At 40.9% G+C, this 17,895-nt stretch overlaps 1 protein-coding gene across 3 annotated transcripts in view; it reads right to left on the bottom strand.

Annotated features, from left to right (window-relative positions):
• RIPK1 (receptor interacting serine/threonine kinase 1) overlaps positions 1 to 17,895 on the bottom strand; it is a 28,522-nt gene that overhangs the window by 3,571 nt on the left and 7,056 nt on the right. For all 3 annotated transcript variants that reach the window (XM_054058213.1, XM_054058215.1, XM_054058214.1), the window contains 8 exons: positions 17,669 to 17,806; positions 13,028 to 13,256; positions 12,017 to 12,166; positions 10,796 to 10,872; positions 7,829 to 7,919; positions 5,036 to 5,593; positions 3,302 to 3,382; positions 1,036 to 1,185 (listed from right to left, as the gene is read on the bottom strand). In XM_054058213.1, coding sequence (XP_053914188.1) covers positions 1,036 to 1,185; positions 3,302 to 3,382; positions 5,036 to 5,593; positions 7,829 to 7,919; positions 10,796 to 10,872; positions 12,017 to 12,166; positions 13,028 to 13,256; positions 17,669 to 17,806 — 1,474 coding nt within the window. The remainder of the gene's footprint in view (positions 1 to 1,035; positions 1,186 to 3,301; positions 3,383 to 5,035; positions 5,594 to 7,828; positions 7,920 to 10,795; positions 10,873 to 12,016; positions 12,167 to 13,027; positions 13,257 to 17,668; positions 17,807 to 17,895) is intronic.

Raw genomic sequence — 17,895 nt, 5'->3', positions numbered from 1 at the left:
AAGAGCAACAAAGCTGGTGAGGGGGCTGGAGAATAAGTCTTACGAGGAGCGGCTGAGAGAGCTGGGGTTGTTTAGCCTGGAGAACAGGAGGCTGAGGGGAGACCTTATAGCTCTCTACAACTACCTGAAAGGAGGTTGTGGAGAGGAGGGAGCTGGCCTCTTCTCCCAAGTGACAGGGGACAGGACAAGAGGGAATGGCCTGAAGTTCCGTCAGGGGAGGTTCAGGTTGGATATCAGGAAAAAATTCTTCACAGTAAGAGTCATTAGGCACTGGAACAGGCTGCCCAGGTAGGTGGTCGAGTCGCCTTCCCTGGAGGTGTTTAAGGAACGGGTGGATGAAGTGCTTAGGGACATGGTTTAGGGAGTGTTAGGAATGGTTGGACTCGATGATCCAATGGGTCCTTTCCAACCTTGTGATTCTGTGATTCTGTGATATTCTGGGACACTATTAATTTGTTTACTTAGGAATGCACAGGCAGAGTTTAATTCAGTATTGACCAATGAAACTAAGTTACATTTCAAAATCTACTGATTTCTACCCGAATTAGGTGGTCGTGGTTCAAGAAGTGTTTGAACAATGCTCTTGGATGCATGGTTTAACTTTTAAAAGTTAAACCTGTGGTGGTGTCAGGTGCTGGACTCGATGGTCCTCATGGGTCCCTTTGAACTCGAGGTATTCTGTGACTTAAACAGCCAGGTGGGGACCACCAATCCTCACCTTGCTTCTACCCATCTGAGTGCTGTTTTTCCTCTTGTTCTAATACATCTCTACTTGTAGCTGTATACAGTATATGTATCTCTACTTGTACATTATAAGAGGTCATGAAACTACAGGACAAAAGAGATACATGGTATTACAGAACAGTATTTAGCACAAGCCCTTACTTTATACGTTTCCAAGTACACAGCAGAAAAGGATCCAGTTATTTCTTAATTATCAGAGACAGAAAGCTGTACTGCTTTCATACATTCCAAACCAAATAAAGATAAATACACAGGGAGAATACATCAAAACTAGGGAGCTATTTCTCTTACCAAATATACCCGTTGCTTTGTAATGCCTATAATTTGATTCTGTAGCAACAGAAGTGCCGATGTGTTGATTGTGCTCTTTAATCTTCATGTTATTGTAGGATCCAATTTGAATTCCAGAACTGTGACTTATATTGCACTTGATTGAATCCTCTGTATAAAGGAATTTAATACAATTTTAAAAACAACTGCATATGGTTCAAAATGTCAAGAAGTAACAGAAGAAGGAGAAAAGGAGGAAGAAGGTTCTGCTAATCAAGGAAGCGATAAAATGTTTTACTTGCATTTAATGTAGAAATAGCCATTTATTGTCAACTGTGAGAATATTTTCATTACACAGTGTGACATAATGTATTTTAGTTAAAGCCCATACTATTCTATTTTATAATGAAGTGCCCTAACCAAGCCTTCCATGCTGGTAGTTACTAGACTGTAAATAATGTTTCCTGCTCTTTAGGAATGTGCAGTAGCAGCTTTGCTTTTTGCTGGCTAACAGCTTCAGGTCAGTATTTACCTGAAAGTGCTCTTCATTTAAATCTTAAAGCCTTACTTCTGCCTCTCAGCTTTATTTTTCATAGATGTAAGTTCAGGTTACAGTTATGACTTCAGTAATTTCCAGTTGCTCATAACATTTCTATGCTCTGTGCTATACTATGCTGTCTTGATGGCATCTCACTGTTTCACAATGCATTTCATCCCTGATTTCATCCCTGCTGTCTAGAAGTATATTCCTCATTTGTATCTATTCTCACAGTCAATCAGAGCACGCTTCTTGCTCAGTGTTTGTTTCAACAATTCCCCCCCATTCTGTACTTTTGGCTCTGAGGCAAGAGTGGAACGTATTCTGAGATACCTTATCAAAAAACCCTACTCCTTTAATTTAAGGCATAAGTCAACATGTATGTGTATGCACCGACTGTACAGCTACATCATGTGCACCTCTGGGAGACTGCATCTGTGGTTTACTTGTATGCAATTAAACACCCAATCTGGTGTCTTTTTGCCAACAGCTGTCTGATTTCCACACATAATACGAAACTAAGTGATTATTCTACTCATGTTGGGTGATATCAGTTTTCTGTTCTCTCGACAATATTTTCTGAACTCTGTTTGGACTCATTAGATATTCTAACTCCATTATAAATGGTGAATATCATTGTCTTGTTCTAAAATTAAAGTACAGATACTTAAAATGATAGACCAAGCTCTGTATTTAATCACCCAGAATGACGGCTAGATGCACAAACATCCGTGTTACACACTCAACTGCAATGTGAAGGGTGGAAATCTATGGTCACATATGAAAATCTGGCTAAATGCATTTAATATTTGTTAACTTGATAGCCACTAGTTTGAATTGCTTATGTGTACACATGATTAGTTTCTAGAAGTTGCACAAAAGGAATGCATTTCATTATGTCCCAGAATATTATGATTCCTTTATCCTAAATTTTTTCTTGAGATGAAGGACCCAAGAAATTTGCTCATATTTTTAGGTTAAAAATGAAGAAGTATCGTATGTTTGCTTTTTTTTTAACCTGGTAACAATAAGCACAGAATATGAAAACATGTACAAATGCTTTGTTAATACTAAAAGTTACTTCAGTCATAAATCTCCTTTCCCAAGCTTCTACACTTGACTTGCTTGTCACATTTGGGCCATAAAGACACTAAGGGGCATATAATCAAGAAGACAGAAACCTGCTGATTTGAATGTTGTTTGCACTTACAAGCCAGGCAAGTTTTGAAAGGGTTAATTAGAATTCAGGATGCACCAGGCAATAGAACTTGAAAGGAGCATATATTCACAGGGGTTTGACAGCTGAACTGTAGAGACCTGTGCTCCAAGGAAGGCTGATCAGCACAAAGCCTGCACCTAGAAATTTGTACTAAAAATACAGAGCAAGAAAAGAAGGTGTCCCAAATGCATGTGCAGTTCAGGAGTTGGGTAGAGTCAAAGCAACTTCATGTTTAAGCTTAGAAAATGACTGGGTTAGGAGTACAGGGGATTTGTAATGCTTTCATGTTTTTAAAAAGCTCTTCTATGTAAAAGATGATGTCCTTGATCCATCAAAAATACATATAATGCTGTATACAGGTCCTTCTAGAGAAAAGAATTAGTTTTACATACTAATAACTTCAACTATGGCTAGAGGTATTAAGCAATAACATAAGTTATTTCAAGATCCTAGAAGTTTTTTGCTTTACTGATCAGGATGCGGTGTGTGGCCTATTGGCTACCACGACAGACGAAGGCTATAGTGTTTACCTGTGCTTCCTCTGAGTAACTGAGGTGCAGTAGGACAATATGCAAACGTTCCCCTTGTGAAAGAAGTGGAATCCTTGTTACCTAAACAAAGAGGGAAAACAGAAAAAATGTGAAAACTATTATGTAAATTAAAAAAGCCAACATAGTTTAAAATGACTGTGATATTTGTAACAGTATGACTACGTAGTTTGTGCTTTTAAATACGAGACAAGAAGGGTTTTAATTAACAAGAATATCACCTTGAATAACTCTAGTTAAAGCCATAACCTTACCATGGGTTTGCTCAGTGATTAATAGCCTTAATCATTCTTGGATCCCAGTGAGGGCAATGGGCTTCCATCTGGGTGCACAAATACCTGGCTAGTAGAAGGCAGCGTGGTATCACAGTGTAGCTGTGGCTTGAGTTGCCTCATATTAGGTATTACAACTTAACAGTCCCAAACTCACAGTGATGCTGCTGCTGCTTCCTGCTGAGACTGATCATGTTTGTATTAGCATGCTAGTTGGGACCAGCTCTAGCAAAGGCATGGGACACCACTACATCTTCTGCCAGGGGCAGTAACGCCCACCAGAGATGCATCTTCCCGTCCAGGGCAGCGATTAATTTGGATGCCCACAGATGAGCTCTGTAACTCATGACAGGGTAGTAAGAGTGACTGGGTTATGGTCACCTGACAAATCAAAGGAAGAGCTGCAATGCTTCTCAGTCTGATATATGCCACACTATTGCACACAGCCTCCCTGTAATAGCCATTTTCTTCTTTCAAACAGAAGATTTTACTTCATTGGTCATGTCAACAGTTCTAATCCTTGCCTTCTGACATGACAGATCTCAGACTCACTTCAGTAAATAAATGCACACAACCGACTAATCACAGCCTCTGCATAAATAATAGAGTAACACCTTTGTGGCATTCTGCCTGTAAACGGCTAGGCATCCTTGATTTTCTTGTGAGACAATCTGGAGAAGAATGACACACTAGAAATAGCCAGTATTTAGAGTGAGCAGGCTAATGTATCTCATGCTACCTCTAGTTCCTAAAAGTTACATTTAGCAGGCCTCTAGTTACCATTCATTTATACTTTTTGCCAATGCTCAGTGCTGTTTTCCTTGTCTCCATACCTTTTTACTTCACAGTTCACTAGCAAATACCGACAGAAGCTCCCTCATCAGCACCAGGCAGAGCTCTCTAGAGAAAATGACCTTAACTCCTTGTTGGTTCCCTAAGCTTTGAAGTCTCTTGCCTTGCTGCAAATCAACTTAAAAATACCCCTCTAGCATTTTCTAAAATGCTACAAATGTTGTTTCTGCTCAAGCAGAATCTATAGTATGAATGTTACATTTTTGAGAGTCAAGAGTTTTCCTTTGGCTCCCTAGCATGACCCTTAGCAGTATCAGCTGTCTGCTACTACTTAGTTGGTAGCTGAAGAGTTAGCCATTGGGTCTGATGCTCCTCAATTATGCTAGTGCTTTAGAAATGTTTCGCTTGAAGTTAACAGCCTGAAATCAGTGAAAGCAGCATAATGAAGTCAAAGCTAGGGTGTTTTAGTGACCTGAATTAACTTCAAGTAAACAGAGAACTTCATGAAATAAATTCGCCTTTGCTTTATCACAGATCAACTGTTAGCAGTAAGCAGGCTGTTACGTAAACTACAAAACACACTTGACCACTTCAGTTTTAGAGTAGAAATGCGTCTTCAGAAACATAGGTGTTGGAGGAGGAGGACTCTCACCCGTATCTGTGTCTGCATTCTTTGGATACCAGCTTAAGCTGGTCTGTGGCTGCAGATGTGAACAAGATTCAGGCACAGGAGGTTTACTTAGGCTAAAGGTATTGGCTGAACACAATCCATAGAGACCTTCTGCGTTTCCCGGTAGAAGACTGTTAGGCCCATAAAAAATATCTACATTTCCCGGTTTTGGGATTGTTGCAGCTGGCTGTGGCCAAAAATATGGATTAGTGTTTGTTCCTGTTTTTTCAGCTCTTGGATATGTTTCATTCCATTGAGGAGTAGGAGTTGACTTTGCAAACGGATCATAGGAAACTCTTCGTCTCCTTTCTTCCTCTCTCATTTCAGGGGTATATACTACAGGTGGAACTGCTTTATCCATCCGGCTCCCGAATACATGGTAGTTGTATTCATGCTGAAGTTTTCTTTCCAGATTATCAGCAGATGTAAATGAGGTCTCACAGCTCTCAACTGGTTGGTTCTCAGGGGAGGCAGCAAAGAGGGCTTCGTTAACCTGACTGGTCATGGGACCTTGAGAGCTGTGCAGAGAATTAGGCTGATCTGAAAGAGAGGAAAATTAAATATTTCAAATATATCCAAAGGCAAGTATATAACTTATTGCAATGACACTAGAATCTATCTACCTTTAGTATTATGGTAATATATAAATGGGGACAATATATTACTTCCAGCATAAGCTGTGCTTTATTTTGCAACATATCTTTACTGAGAAGCACTACAGATTTTTATCTAGGAAGTACAGGCTTGTTTAAGCTATTGGTGTCAAAACCTCAATTAGTCAAATGGTGTCAGAATTCACAGCATACTTTGCTTATATTGACAACAAGTTCTGAACCACTGAAGCAGTTTCTGGAGGCATTTGTTAGGGTCTGATTTAATACCATGTCTCCACTGGCATTAACTGGAGTTTAATTAGTCCAAAATTGGTGTAACAGGATGGAAAATAGCACCACTATAATAGGTATCACTTCATACAGCACAAAAAAAAATCCATTAAAATTATGTTTGCAAATAATTATGTAAAATACCTCATCTGGGTATTTTTATGATGAATCCCTTTTGTCTAGTTTAACCTTCATTGCCCCAAAGAATAATTTTTCACAATGCCTAAGAAATAAAATAATTTGTGTTGTCTACGTCTTTCCAACTGATTCTATCAAAGTACACTCTGTTTCAGTCTTGAACTAGATTGAGTTTTGATCTGAGTAGTGCTGCAGCATTCCAAGACTAAACAAGAATGTAAAAATGTGCCTGTTACTATTTGTTCTACCCTTAAAACCACATGAGCTATAGATGCTTTCTTAAAAAATTCTGGAACCTTCACAGTTGTCAACAAAACATTGTACACTGCTTAAAGCCAGGGACTCTTGCAGAGCACTGTAAAATTGGAATAATGTGTATGTATGTGCTTCTATTTAGCTCAGATAATGCCAGTAAACTGGTTCTTTTTTTTTCCTGTTGTTTTTTGTTTTCCAAATTACATTGATTCAGTCCATATTAGGCAGGACCAAAAGTAGCTCCTTTTGATGGCTGTATATTAGTACGCCTTCAGTCTGACTCGCTCTGCTTCTTTTCTAACTGTTGATAGAGAGGGAGTGGGAGGAATAAGCTAATACAGAAACAACCTCATCAAAAGTGACAGTCATTAGCAATTCGGTATTCGCATACACTATGTGGCACCCATTCTCTGTGGCAAATGACATATATGAACAAACCCTGTGGGATGTATTTTACTACTACTATGACTAATGCCGATTGACTGGAGAAAAAACCCTGACTTTGATGGGCTGTCAGGATAGTATCTTTCTGCAGTGCAGATTCCCAATAAAGCATTTCAGACAAGGGCATCTGTAATCAACTGCAGTAATACATGATTATTTCTTCTAGGGAAATGTAATTATACTAATTAAAATTATAGCAGCAGGGCTGCCCTGCTAAGTCTGTCAGTTCTACTGAAGAACAGTTATGGCAAACCTAGCTTTGGGTAACATTTATCAGTTGCGCGTCACAGTTTAAACCTCACTCATTTAAACAAGTCTTTCAAATGGTGTGAGCAAACTTAGCAGGATTTTATTTCTACTGAATTTGATATTGTTGTTTGTAAATTAGCGTTGCAAATTTGATCCTATATCCTTTGCTATTAAGAACCTTTGGTAAAAGGATTCCAGATACACTACTATAAAACTGTAACTATAAATCACGTATTAATGAGACAGCTCTATAAAACCATGAAACGTGCAACTCAATCAAGATTTGATAGAAAATATGAGAGAAAGGAGAGAATTCATCTATTAGCACTCCTCAGATTCCATAAAAAGCAAGATCATAAACAATGTTATAATTATCCATCCTGGTTGTATTCAGAACATTCATAAGAAAGGCTGGAATGGGAAAAGGAAAGTGTTCATGAAATTAAAGCCTACAGACCAAGCAGATGGCATGACAAAAAGGATGGGAAGAAAGATCAAATATGAAAAGTAGTTATTGAGGTGACCACTGAAAAGTCTAACATTAAAACAGATTTTTGGCATGAGAGAAGAAAGCAGAAGAGTGTAAAATCAAATAGATTCAAACTGTAAACTATGGAAAAAGTAAGTATGAATTTTGAGAGCCTGGGAGGAAGTTTAATCTTTTCATTGATTACAATTCTCTCTGAAGCCCTGAATAATTGAGTCTCTTCAAGCCCCTTAATGATAAGATTACTTACTTTTTTAATTTAATTACATGTGCACAACTTTAGCTTTGGCAGAATATACAGAATAATGATGTGCTTACCTACTTGACCATTACTGGTATCTACTGCTACAGCATCTATTTGAAGGGACTGCATCCTATTCAGCAGTTCATTTGACTCGGGCCACATTTTCTACGTGTAAGAAAGAACAAATGATCGAGTTATAGGCAAAAGCTTAACCAAATGGAGTATCTGCAGAACAGGAAACAGCACAGCTTCACAGTGGAGTGACCTGGATGAACAGATTCTGACAATCCGTGGGAACAGATCCCATACTGCTACAGAGAGCACAGCCTGACAGAAAATACCCATTGCTTTGCTACAGATAGGCCAAATCTTTTCTTCAATGAAAGGAGGAAGGACTGCAATGCAACTGCAGTTTATAATGCCACAAGTTGGGCCAAACAATACTCTTGCCTACAGGAGTATGAGCTTAAGCCAGACAGAGTTGCTTTGCATTGCCTGTTTTGTACTGAACAGCTAGACTTTCTGCAAGCAGTCTTCGAGAGAGTGTGCTGTAAAGGTAGCAAATGTGCATCCTGTTTTGTGGATCTATATTTAGTAAGCGGAAGAGGTCAGGAAGATTTACATCCAGGTATGGCTACACTGACTTTTCATAAAAGTATCAGGAACAAGGAGTTCAAAGCAAATCTTCAGAAAGATGCAGTACAATTTCCTTTCTGTAAGCCCTCATCCTCACTTCACTAGTGTGAAGGCAAAATGCATTCCTGTTCTTGTGATGTTCCCATTATTCATACTTCAGTAGAAGTAATTTTTTTTTTTTGTTACCTTAAAGAATAATTTCTCTATTTGTCCCAGTGCTGCTTCCACTAAATCAGGCTGTCCAACCTGGCTTTGAATGCTTCCATGGAAGGAACATCCACAACTTCTCTGGGCAACCTGTTCCAGTTCTCACCACCTTCGCAGTAAAGTATTTCTTCTTAATGTCTAATAGAAATCTATCCTCTTTCAGTTTAAGACCATTACCTTTCCTCCTACCATTCCTGAGAAAATAATAGACTCATGGTTGACTATCTAAATAGTCTTTTGGTAATGCAGCCAGTGTAAGTGGTCACGATATTGATTTAGGACCACTATCATAAATTACATGTATATACTTCACATCACGAGTTTGGTCAAATCAGTTCAGGAATTTTATTTCATCAGTTTCATTTGCAAAATGCTATTGCTTTTCTTGAACAGTCACTGGTGCTTCATAAACATCACCTTCCCTAAACCAGAAACTCTTGTTTCCACAATTGTAGACTTGGTGACAGAAGGAAGTACTTTAAAGATAACTGTAAGCGAATGGTTTCACAAAGGAATTTGTTTGTCTTTCCTTAGTTAAAATAAATGGGTATGTACTCTTCTGAGCCTCACTTGCTGCAGAGGTTAAACTCTTCATGCCATGGGTTCTTACTGATAGCTGTCAGTACTACCGAAGTGAGTAAATTGATAAAAATCTGATTAAAAGGTTCCATAATCTGCCCAATTACTCAAGAAGTTCTCAATCTCTTATTTTCAGTCAGGAAACAAGTCTTTTTATCATAATTTATAAACCTACAGCCAGAAAAGTAAGAGAAACCAACTTGGATAGTCAGGGAAAACATCTGATTTCAAATTTTCCTTGTTGTTATTACTGTGGTATAGCTTCCTGGTCTCAAGCAGACTGGGACTCAACAGACACGCCCTGAATGCAGGACAAAATTACTAAGAATTCAGAGTTTTTTTAAACTTCATCAAAATTGGATTCTGTAACTTTTGAATCTCTAGGAATAACATCTTACTTCATGAGTGAGGCTTGATGGATATACTAGGAGCTTTTTCAAAGTATTATCACAGAATCAGAGTGTCACTCAGGTGGGAATATGCCTTGGGGGACCTCAGTCCCACCTCCTGCTTAAAACAGGATCACTTGTGGTATCAGAGTTGGTAAGTCAGAGCTTTGTGCAGTTGGGTGTTGAAAACCTCCAATGATGGTGACAGACAACTGCCTTGGGCAGCCTCCTCCACTGCTTGGCTGCCCTCAAGGGGAAAAGTTTGTTGTTTCCGGGTTTCTTTATTTTTTCCTCTTACATCCAGCTTGAATCTCTCTTGTTTCAGTCTATGTTCACTGTCACTTGTCTTCCTACTATGCACTGCTGTGAAGAGTGTGGCTCTTCAAACTCCTCAAAGGCAGGTGCAGGTCCTGCTAAACCTACTGCATATCTGGCCTGAAACAGCCCTGGTCCCTCAGCCCTATCTCACATGGCAGGACTAACAAGTGCTGAGCAGATCTGCTCAATCCGCTGCCCACGACCCCTGGTACAGCTTAGGATGCTGCTGGCCTTCCTGGCTGCCAGGCAGGCTGTGCTGGTGCCCAGGTTACTGTTCACCACCATCCCTAGCTCGCTCTAGGCAGCACTGCTTCCCGGCCAGCCAGCCTCCAGCTGGCACTTAAGAGTTATTCCAGGTGCAGGACGTTGCATTTGTCCTTTCTGAACCTCAGAAGCTTTCTGTCACCCCATTCCTCCAGTCTGCAGCTGGCAGCCTTGCCCTTGTTACTGTACTGGCTGGTCCTCCTAGTTTGGTGTCAACTGCACACCTTATGAGAGTAAGCAGTGTTACTTCCCCAAGGTCACTGATAAAGGAGTAAACCAGGGAACATCCTGGTATAGTAGACTCCTGCACCACTGCAGCTGTTACTGGCCTCCAGGTGAAGTAGGAACCGTTAACTGCTGCCCTCTGAGACTCATTACACAACCTGTTTTTGTCTGCCCATCCATGCAGTAACATCTGGACTTGGATGCATGAACACTTTGGGAGACAGTGTTGAAAATCTTCCTAACAGTAGGGTAAATGACATGCACTGCTCTCCCTTCGTTCACAAATCCAGCCATTCTATCACAGAAGGAAATTGGGTCAGTGAAACATGATTAGTATCAAAATGATAGAATCTGGCCATAACAGGGGTTGGGGAGAGGGCATGTAGGGAACTGATGCTTTAAAATGCTTAGAAAGTTACTCACTTTTAACTTCTTCAGATCATCTTCAATATTTTTTCCTAGATTTTGATAGTAAAATGGCTCGTATCTTTCACTAATGTCTGCAAAAAGAGAAGAACTAAGTGAAAGTGTTTTTCAATGGAAAATCAGTGATTTATACTGTTAACAATTTTGATGGATAAGGATTGAATAAGGACTTGTATGAACTTAGAAACAGGAAAACTATACATACATTTGGAATCTGTTTGCACGGTTCATTTAGCCTTAATATAGTAACAAGAACAGGATGATTTCTAGGGATTTTTTTTTGTCACTGTATGGCTTTTTAGAGTGGAATGTGTCCATCTGTGGCTGACAGCAACTTGACTGGCAAAACGATTGGTTGTCACATTTTAAGAAACAAGGTACATTCAACTGCATTCAGCTATTTGATAAACAGCTACTCTGTCTCTTCTAAGGATAGTATTACTGAAATTATCTACTAATATGGTAAATATCAGTAGTTTGCATATGGGAAAACTAGAAGCTCAAACCCAGTGCAGGCATAAACTCAATCCATTACCAGTAGATTATGCAGGTTAAATATGGAAATAGTAGATGGGTTCCTCCTGATATATAAATTTCCTCTGAGTATGTAAGCACGTGCCTGTTGTATGTGAAGGTCTTGCTGCCCCTACCTAAATCCAAGCCTCCATTTCCTGTTATGTGTAGGGATTTTTTCTGTGGTTTGTTTGGTATTTGTTTTTTGCTTTGCTTGTTGTTGTTTTGCTTGGGTTGGAGTTGTGGGGTTTGGGATTTTTTTGGCACTACGTATTAAGGCAGAAAGAGGAGGTAAAGAATTTTGACTTGTATTTCCTGCCTTTTAGTCTCCTTCCCAGACTACTCATTCAAAGCTTTTACTAGGACAGCTTTTGAAACTAGTTTTGATAGGGTATTTTTTTGGTCATACCTAAGGTATACTATATCCCCTTTCTGTAAATTTCAGCAGGAAGATTATTCTGTGCTGAAGACAAATTGTCGGCAGGTATAAAGTGTCTAATTTCCATTTCTCAATCTGTAAAGGTTGGTCCAGATCCCATTTTTGGTCAGGGTACAAGAAGCAGGCTTTACTGGGCATGTGAATTGATATTTCAGTTTTCAAATAAAAAACTTAAATTTTTAAGAGGAAAACACTCCCATTTGTTTTGCTGCATTACAGACTATTGACAGATATATAACAATAAGCATGCCAAACCAATGCCTTACCTGCAAAGGTTGGCCGTTTGTCTGACTCTTGCTCCCAGCATTGTTTCATTAACTCAATAATTTCCATGGGACACTTATCACTGATCTCCTTTATGTCTGGTCTGTTTCCATTCATGATGCCAAAGCAAATCTGGGCTTCATTTATACCATCTGAAAAATAAAATTTCCTATCAGGTCCTGATCACGGGTTTTGCTTCCTCTCTGTAGGTAAAAGAAATAGTGAAGCAGTTCCTTTTGTGTTTGTGGATATGTAAAAGAAGATGTCTGATGTATAGCTACAGGAAGATATCTGATTTATAGCTACAAATCTCCCATGTTAGTGAATCTGAATCCACTGCCCTAACTTCCAAAGATTAGAGGTTTATTTTAAAGTTAATGGATTTACATTTATCTGTAAGACATGCCCAGTGAGAGTAAGGGTGACAGATCTTGCTCTCTAGAACACGAATCAGTTATGCTCTCCACTGGGTATGAACACAGAGATGGCCATGTTTAGGCCAGGCAATGTTTAGCCATTTAGTTAGCAAAAATCCATTCAAAATGATAAAACTCTGGAATTACTCTGGATTATTCTGGAATTCTGAAGTCTGTTCCTATTGTTCTACATGAGCACATTACTGCATGTTCTTGCACCATGAAGCTAAGAAGTGATAGCTTGATGTGTGACCACTCCTGTTAAAAGAAAACCCACATGTAACTAGCCCTCCTTAGCAAATAGCGTACATCGAAGTTTCCATCCTGGCCTGCCCAAGGTTTGTCTTAACTTGTGCCACCAAGTTCAGGTTTCTGCTCCCACATCATGTGAACGTGAATAGGTCGGGCTATTCAATCCAGATTCCATGCTTAGAAGTCAGGAATAATGCAACTAATGCCTCTTACTGGACACAAGACATGAAATGGGTGCTATTCTGGAGCATAAGTGATTTAATCTACTAGTCCTAATTTTATAACTCCAAACACTTAACATCTGTAGTTTAATTTTGTGACAGCATCCTTTGGGAAGTAACTTACGTTCATATGGCTCTTTGTTAGCAAAAATCGCCCAGATCACTATGCCGAAGCTGTAAACATCTGACTTCTCCACAGGTTTTGTATTAACACTGCATAAATGCTCTGGGGCCATATAGAAGAGAGTCCCAGCATTGTTCTGGCAAGTGTTCTTGATTTGCTTCTGTCGGACAGTCTCTTCTTGAGTCAGCCGACTCCAGCTCTTAAAGGAGGCAACACCAAGATCTCCAATCTGAAAAATGAGACACATCAGAGCTACTTCTGGGATGAAGAAGAGCTAAAAAAGTATTTCATGCAGTGGTAGATTTTATGATGAATAGCTGATAATAACTTACCTAAAAATGAAACAGCAAAAAATGCAACTGCAAGAAAGGAAAACAATTTGCCATTTTACTATTCTTTTCTTCTTCCTAAATAAAGTATCACTGCCGAATTGGAAACAATAGGCTGAACCTTCATTATTAACCTAACCCCACTTGGAACAATCACATGATGTGATGAAAAAAGAAGTTTGTTTTCGCTCACATTGACAATCATGTTCAAGATCTGCTTGCAGTGCTTGTGGCAGAACAGAAGATCCACATGAGAAGAAGTTAAGAAGCAAATCCCAAAGTAATCAATGATATAGGCAGGTGCTCTTCCTCCCTCACTGCCCTTTCCATTTAACTTAACTTCCTTAGATCTTCCTACAGGAACGGGGATGAAGAGGATCTAAAATGATGTGATACATGCCAGAGAGACATGGAAAAGGACAGCACAGAATAAGTTTAAAGTGGGGATACCTGGGCACTGTACAATTGACAAGGTGACATTACTGAAACCTTTGGGTGGCATATAAGCATGCTGAACTCACTTAAACCACCTAGTTTACATGTAAGGCAGATCACGATGGGATTTTTTTGGCCAAAAAAAAGAGAAAGCTTGTATCTATTACCTGCAAGCTGCTCATACTGCACTAGGACTTGCTACTATATTATCCTAAGAAGGATGTGGAGCTGTTGGAGGGTCCAGATGAGGGCTATAAAGATGATCAGAGGGCTGGAGCACCCAGGTTGGCCTGAGAGAGTTGGACTTGTTCAGCCTGGAGAGGAGATGGTTCTGAGAAGGTCTTATAAGGACATTCCAGTACCTGAAAGGGGCTACAAGAAAGCTGGGGGGGAAATGTTCGCAAAGGCTTGTGGTGATAGGACTAGAGACAATGGGTATAAATCGGAGCGCGGCAGATTTGGACTAGACGTAAGGAAGAATTTCTTCACCATGAGAGTGGTGAGGCATTGGAAGAGGTTGCTCAGGGAAGTTGTGGATGCCCCATCCCTGGAGGTGTTCAAGGCCAGCCTGGATGGGGCCTTGGGCAGTCTGAACTGCTGGGAGGTGTCCCTGCCTATTGCAGGAGGTTGGAAATAGATGATCTTCAAGGTCCCTTCCAACTTAAACTACTCTATTCTATGATTAGCCTCATCAAACCACTTCTCTCTAATTTATGTGTGAGAAATTCCAAATGACAGAGTTCTCTTCACAGGAATTTATTTTGTAGTTTTGTAGTGTAATGGGGTGATTATTTCAGCAAGTCACCTTGATCACAGACAGGACACTTGATGAGGACTGCTGCAAATTCTGCTGAGTTTTATTCAGTGCTAGGCTCTGCATATATGTGTCTTGATCCAAAACCCCACTCAAGTTAATAGAAGGGCTTTAGAACAGGCTTACAAACCATTCTTTGAAGTAGCTTCCTGCTGCTTTTTTTGTAGCTGCTGGCTGTCATTTAAAATGATGACTAAGGGGGAAAAAAAGAGGAAGACGAACAAGGTGAAGATAATAGGCAAAAGAAGGAAAGGAATAAAAAGGAAGAAGTAAAGGCAGGAGGAGCAATTACAACAGTAAAGGACAAAAGACATGGTCCATAAGACATTTTGTTTCAATCTCTGCATGATTAGGTTTGTTTTTTCTTTCTAGCTTTTCTGGTTTTGTAGATCATCCCGACTTTTAAATACCTCTAGGGCTGGTGACTCAACTACCTCCTTGGGCAGCCTGGTCCAGTGTCTGATAACCCTTTCAGTGAAGAAATTTTTCCTGATGTCCAATCTGAACCTTCCCTGGAGCAACTTGAGACCCGTTCCCTCTCATCCTATCACCTGTCACTTCAGAGAAGAGATCAACACCCAACTCACTACAACCTCCTTTCAGGTTGTTAGAGTGATAAGATTTCCCCTCAGCCTCCTTTCCTCTAGGCTGAACAACCCCAGTTCCTTCAGCCGCTCCTGCTAAGACTTGATCTCCAGCCCCTTTACCAGCTTTGTTGCCCTTCTCTGGATGTGCTCCAGCAGCTCAATGTCCTCGTAGTGGGGGGCCCAAAACTGAGCCCAGGACTTGAGGTGTGGCCTCACCAATGCCCAGTACAAGGGCACAATCACTTTCCTGGTCCTGCTGGCCACACTGTTTCTGATACAGGCGAAGATGCCATTGGCCTTCTCAGCCACCTGGGCACACTGCAGTTGGCTGTCCACCAACACCCTCAGATTATTCTCTACCAAGCAGCTTTCTAGCCACTCTTCCTGAAGCCTGTAGTGCTGCACGGGGTTGTTGTGTCCCAAGAGCAGGACTCTGCACTTGGCCTTGTTAAACCTTATTCTGTTGGCCTCAGCCCATCGATCCAGCCCATTCAGACCCCTTTGCAGAGCCTTCCTACCCTCAAGCAGATGGACACTTCCTCCCAGCTTAGTGTCATCTGTTAACTTACTAGGGGTGCACTCAATCCCTTCACCCAGGTCATTGAACAGAACTGGACTCGGCACTGAGCCCTAGGCACACCACTTGTTACTGGCCTCCAACTGGATTTAACTCCATTTACCGTAACACTTTGGGCCCGGCCATCCAGCCAGTTTTTACCCAGCAGAGCATATGCCTGTCCAGGCCAGCAGCAGCCAGTTTCTCGTGCCAAATGCTGTGAGAAACAGCATCAAAGGCTTCACTGAAGTCCAGGTACACTACATCCACAGCCTTTCCCTCATCCATTAAGTGGGTCACCTTGTCATAGAAAGTGATCAGGTTAGTTTGGCAGGACATGCCTTTCATAAACCCATGTTGACTGGGCCTGATCACCTGGTTGTCTTGTGTGTGTTGGTGTGATGACCTGCTCTGTGACTTTCCCCAGCACTGAGATCAGACTGACAGGCCTGTAGTTCCCTGGATCCTCTCTTTGACCCTTCTTGGAAATGCACGTCACATTTGTCAACCTCCACTCAAGTGGAATTTCCCCAGTCAGCCAGGGCTGCTCATAGATGATGGAAAGGGGTTTGGTGAGCACCTCTGCCAGCTCCCTTAACACCCTAGGGTAGATCCCATCTGGTCCTGTAGACTTGTGAATGTCTAATTGGCCAAGCAAGTCTCTAACCATTTCTTCTTGGATCATGGGAGCTTTAATCTGCTCTCCCTCCCTGTCTTCTGGCTTGGGAGGCTGAGTACCCAAAGGGCATCTTACTTTACTATTAAAAACGTGGCAAAGAAGGCATTAAGTACCTCAGCCTTACCCTTATCCTTTGTCACTACTGTTCCCTCTGCATCCAGTAAAGGATGGAGATTCTCCTTGGCCCTCCTTTTGTTGTTGTCATATTTGTAGAAACGTTTTTTTATTCTTTCACAGAACTGGCAAATTTAAGTTCTAAAATCTTCTGATTTTCTCTCTGCATGATTTCACTTCATCCTTGTAGTCCTCCTGAGATGTTTGCCCCTTCTTCCAAAGCTCATATACTTTCCTCTTTATTCTGAGATCAACCCAAAGTGCTCTGCTCAGCCAAGATGGTTTTCATCCACGATGATTCATTTTATGGGACACAGGGATGGTCTGCTATTGTGCCACCAGAATTTCCTTCTTAAAGGGCATCCAGCCCTCTTGGGCTCCTTTGCCCTTTAGGATTGCCTCCCAAGGAACTTTATCAACTATCCCAAAAGTCTGCCCTCCCAAAGTTCAAGGTGGTTGTTCTGCTGCCCCCCATCCTTACTTCTCCTAGAACTGAGAATTCTACCATTTGTGATCGCTGTGCCCCAGGCGTTTTCCAACTGTTATGTCTCCCACAAGGTCTTCTCTGTTCACAAACAACAGGTCCAGCAGGGCACCTTCCCTAGGTAGTTCACTCACCAGTTGTGTCAGGAAGTTGTTTTCCACACACTCCAGGAACCTCCTAGACTGTTTCCTTTCTGCTGTATTTTACTTCTAGCAGACAGCTGGGAAGTTGAAGTGTGCCACAAGGGCAAGGGTGAGCAGTCATAAGACTTCTCCCAGTTGCTTGTAAAATATATAATCAGCCTCTTCTTCCTGCCTGGGTGGTCTACAGCAGACTCCCACCATGGTATCTGCCTTACTGGGTATTCCGCTGATTTTTACCCATAGACACAACCCTATCATCACCATCACTGAGCTCAAGGCAATCAAACACTCTCTAACACAGAGATTATACAAATCTCAGGCTCAGGGGGTTTATAGATCACCATATTTCGTTGATCCACTGCTACACTCTCTTAGCAATGGGTTGCTAGCCTACAAAGGAGTTCATCTGCCAATCAGGAACAGTAACCAAGGCAGCTGAACTGCATTCTTCAACAGTTCTTCAAACCATCAGCTTTCTGCATTTACATTCCAACAAGTACCTTAATGTGGAAATCTGCATCCACAAGGATGTTTTCTGGTTTTAGGTCTTTGTGTACGAAGCCTTGCTCATGCAGATAAAGCATTCCTTCTGTGATCTCCAGCACAAAACGCCCTTTCACTGACAAAGGCAGTGAGAGCTAAAATAAAGAACAGAAGTACCATTTTAAAAAATGCTACTACAATCATCAAATTAGAAAACAGTCTTTAAAAACATTTCTTTCTCAGT

Source organism: Cuculus canorus, chromosome 2 (genome assembly GCF_017976375.1).
Source record: "Cuculus canorus isolate bCucCan1 chromosome 2, bCucCan1.pri, whole genome shotgun sequence".
In the NCBI taxonomy this organism is placed as follows: domain Eukaryota; kingdom Metazoa; phylum Chordata; class Aves; order Cuculiformes; family Cuculidae; genus Cuculus; species Cuculus canorus.
This window is presented reverse-complemented; position numbering and strand designations above follow the sequence as displayed.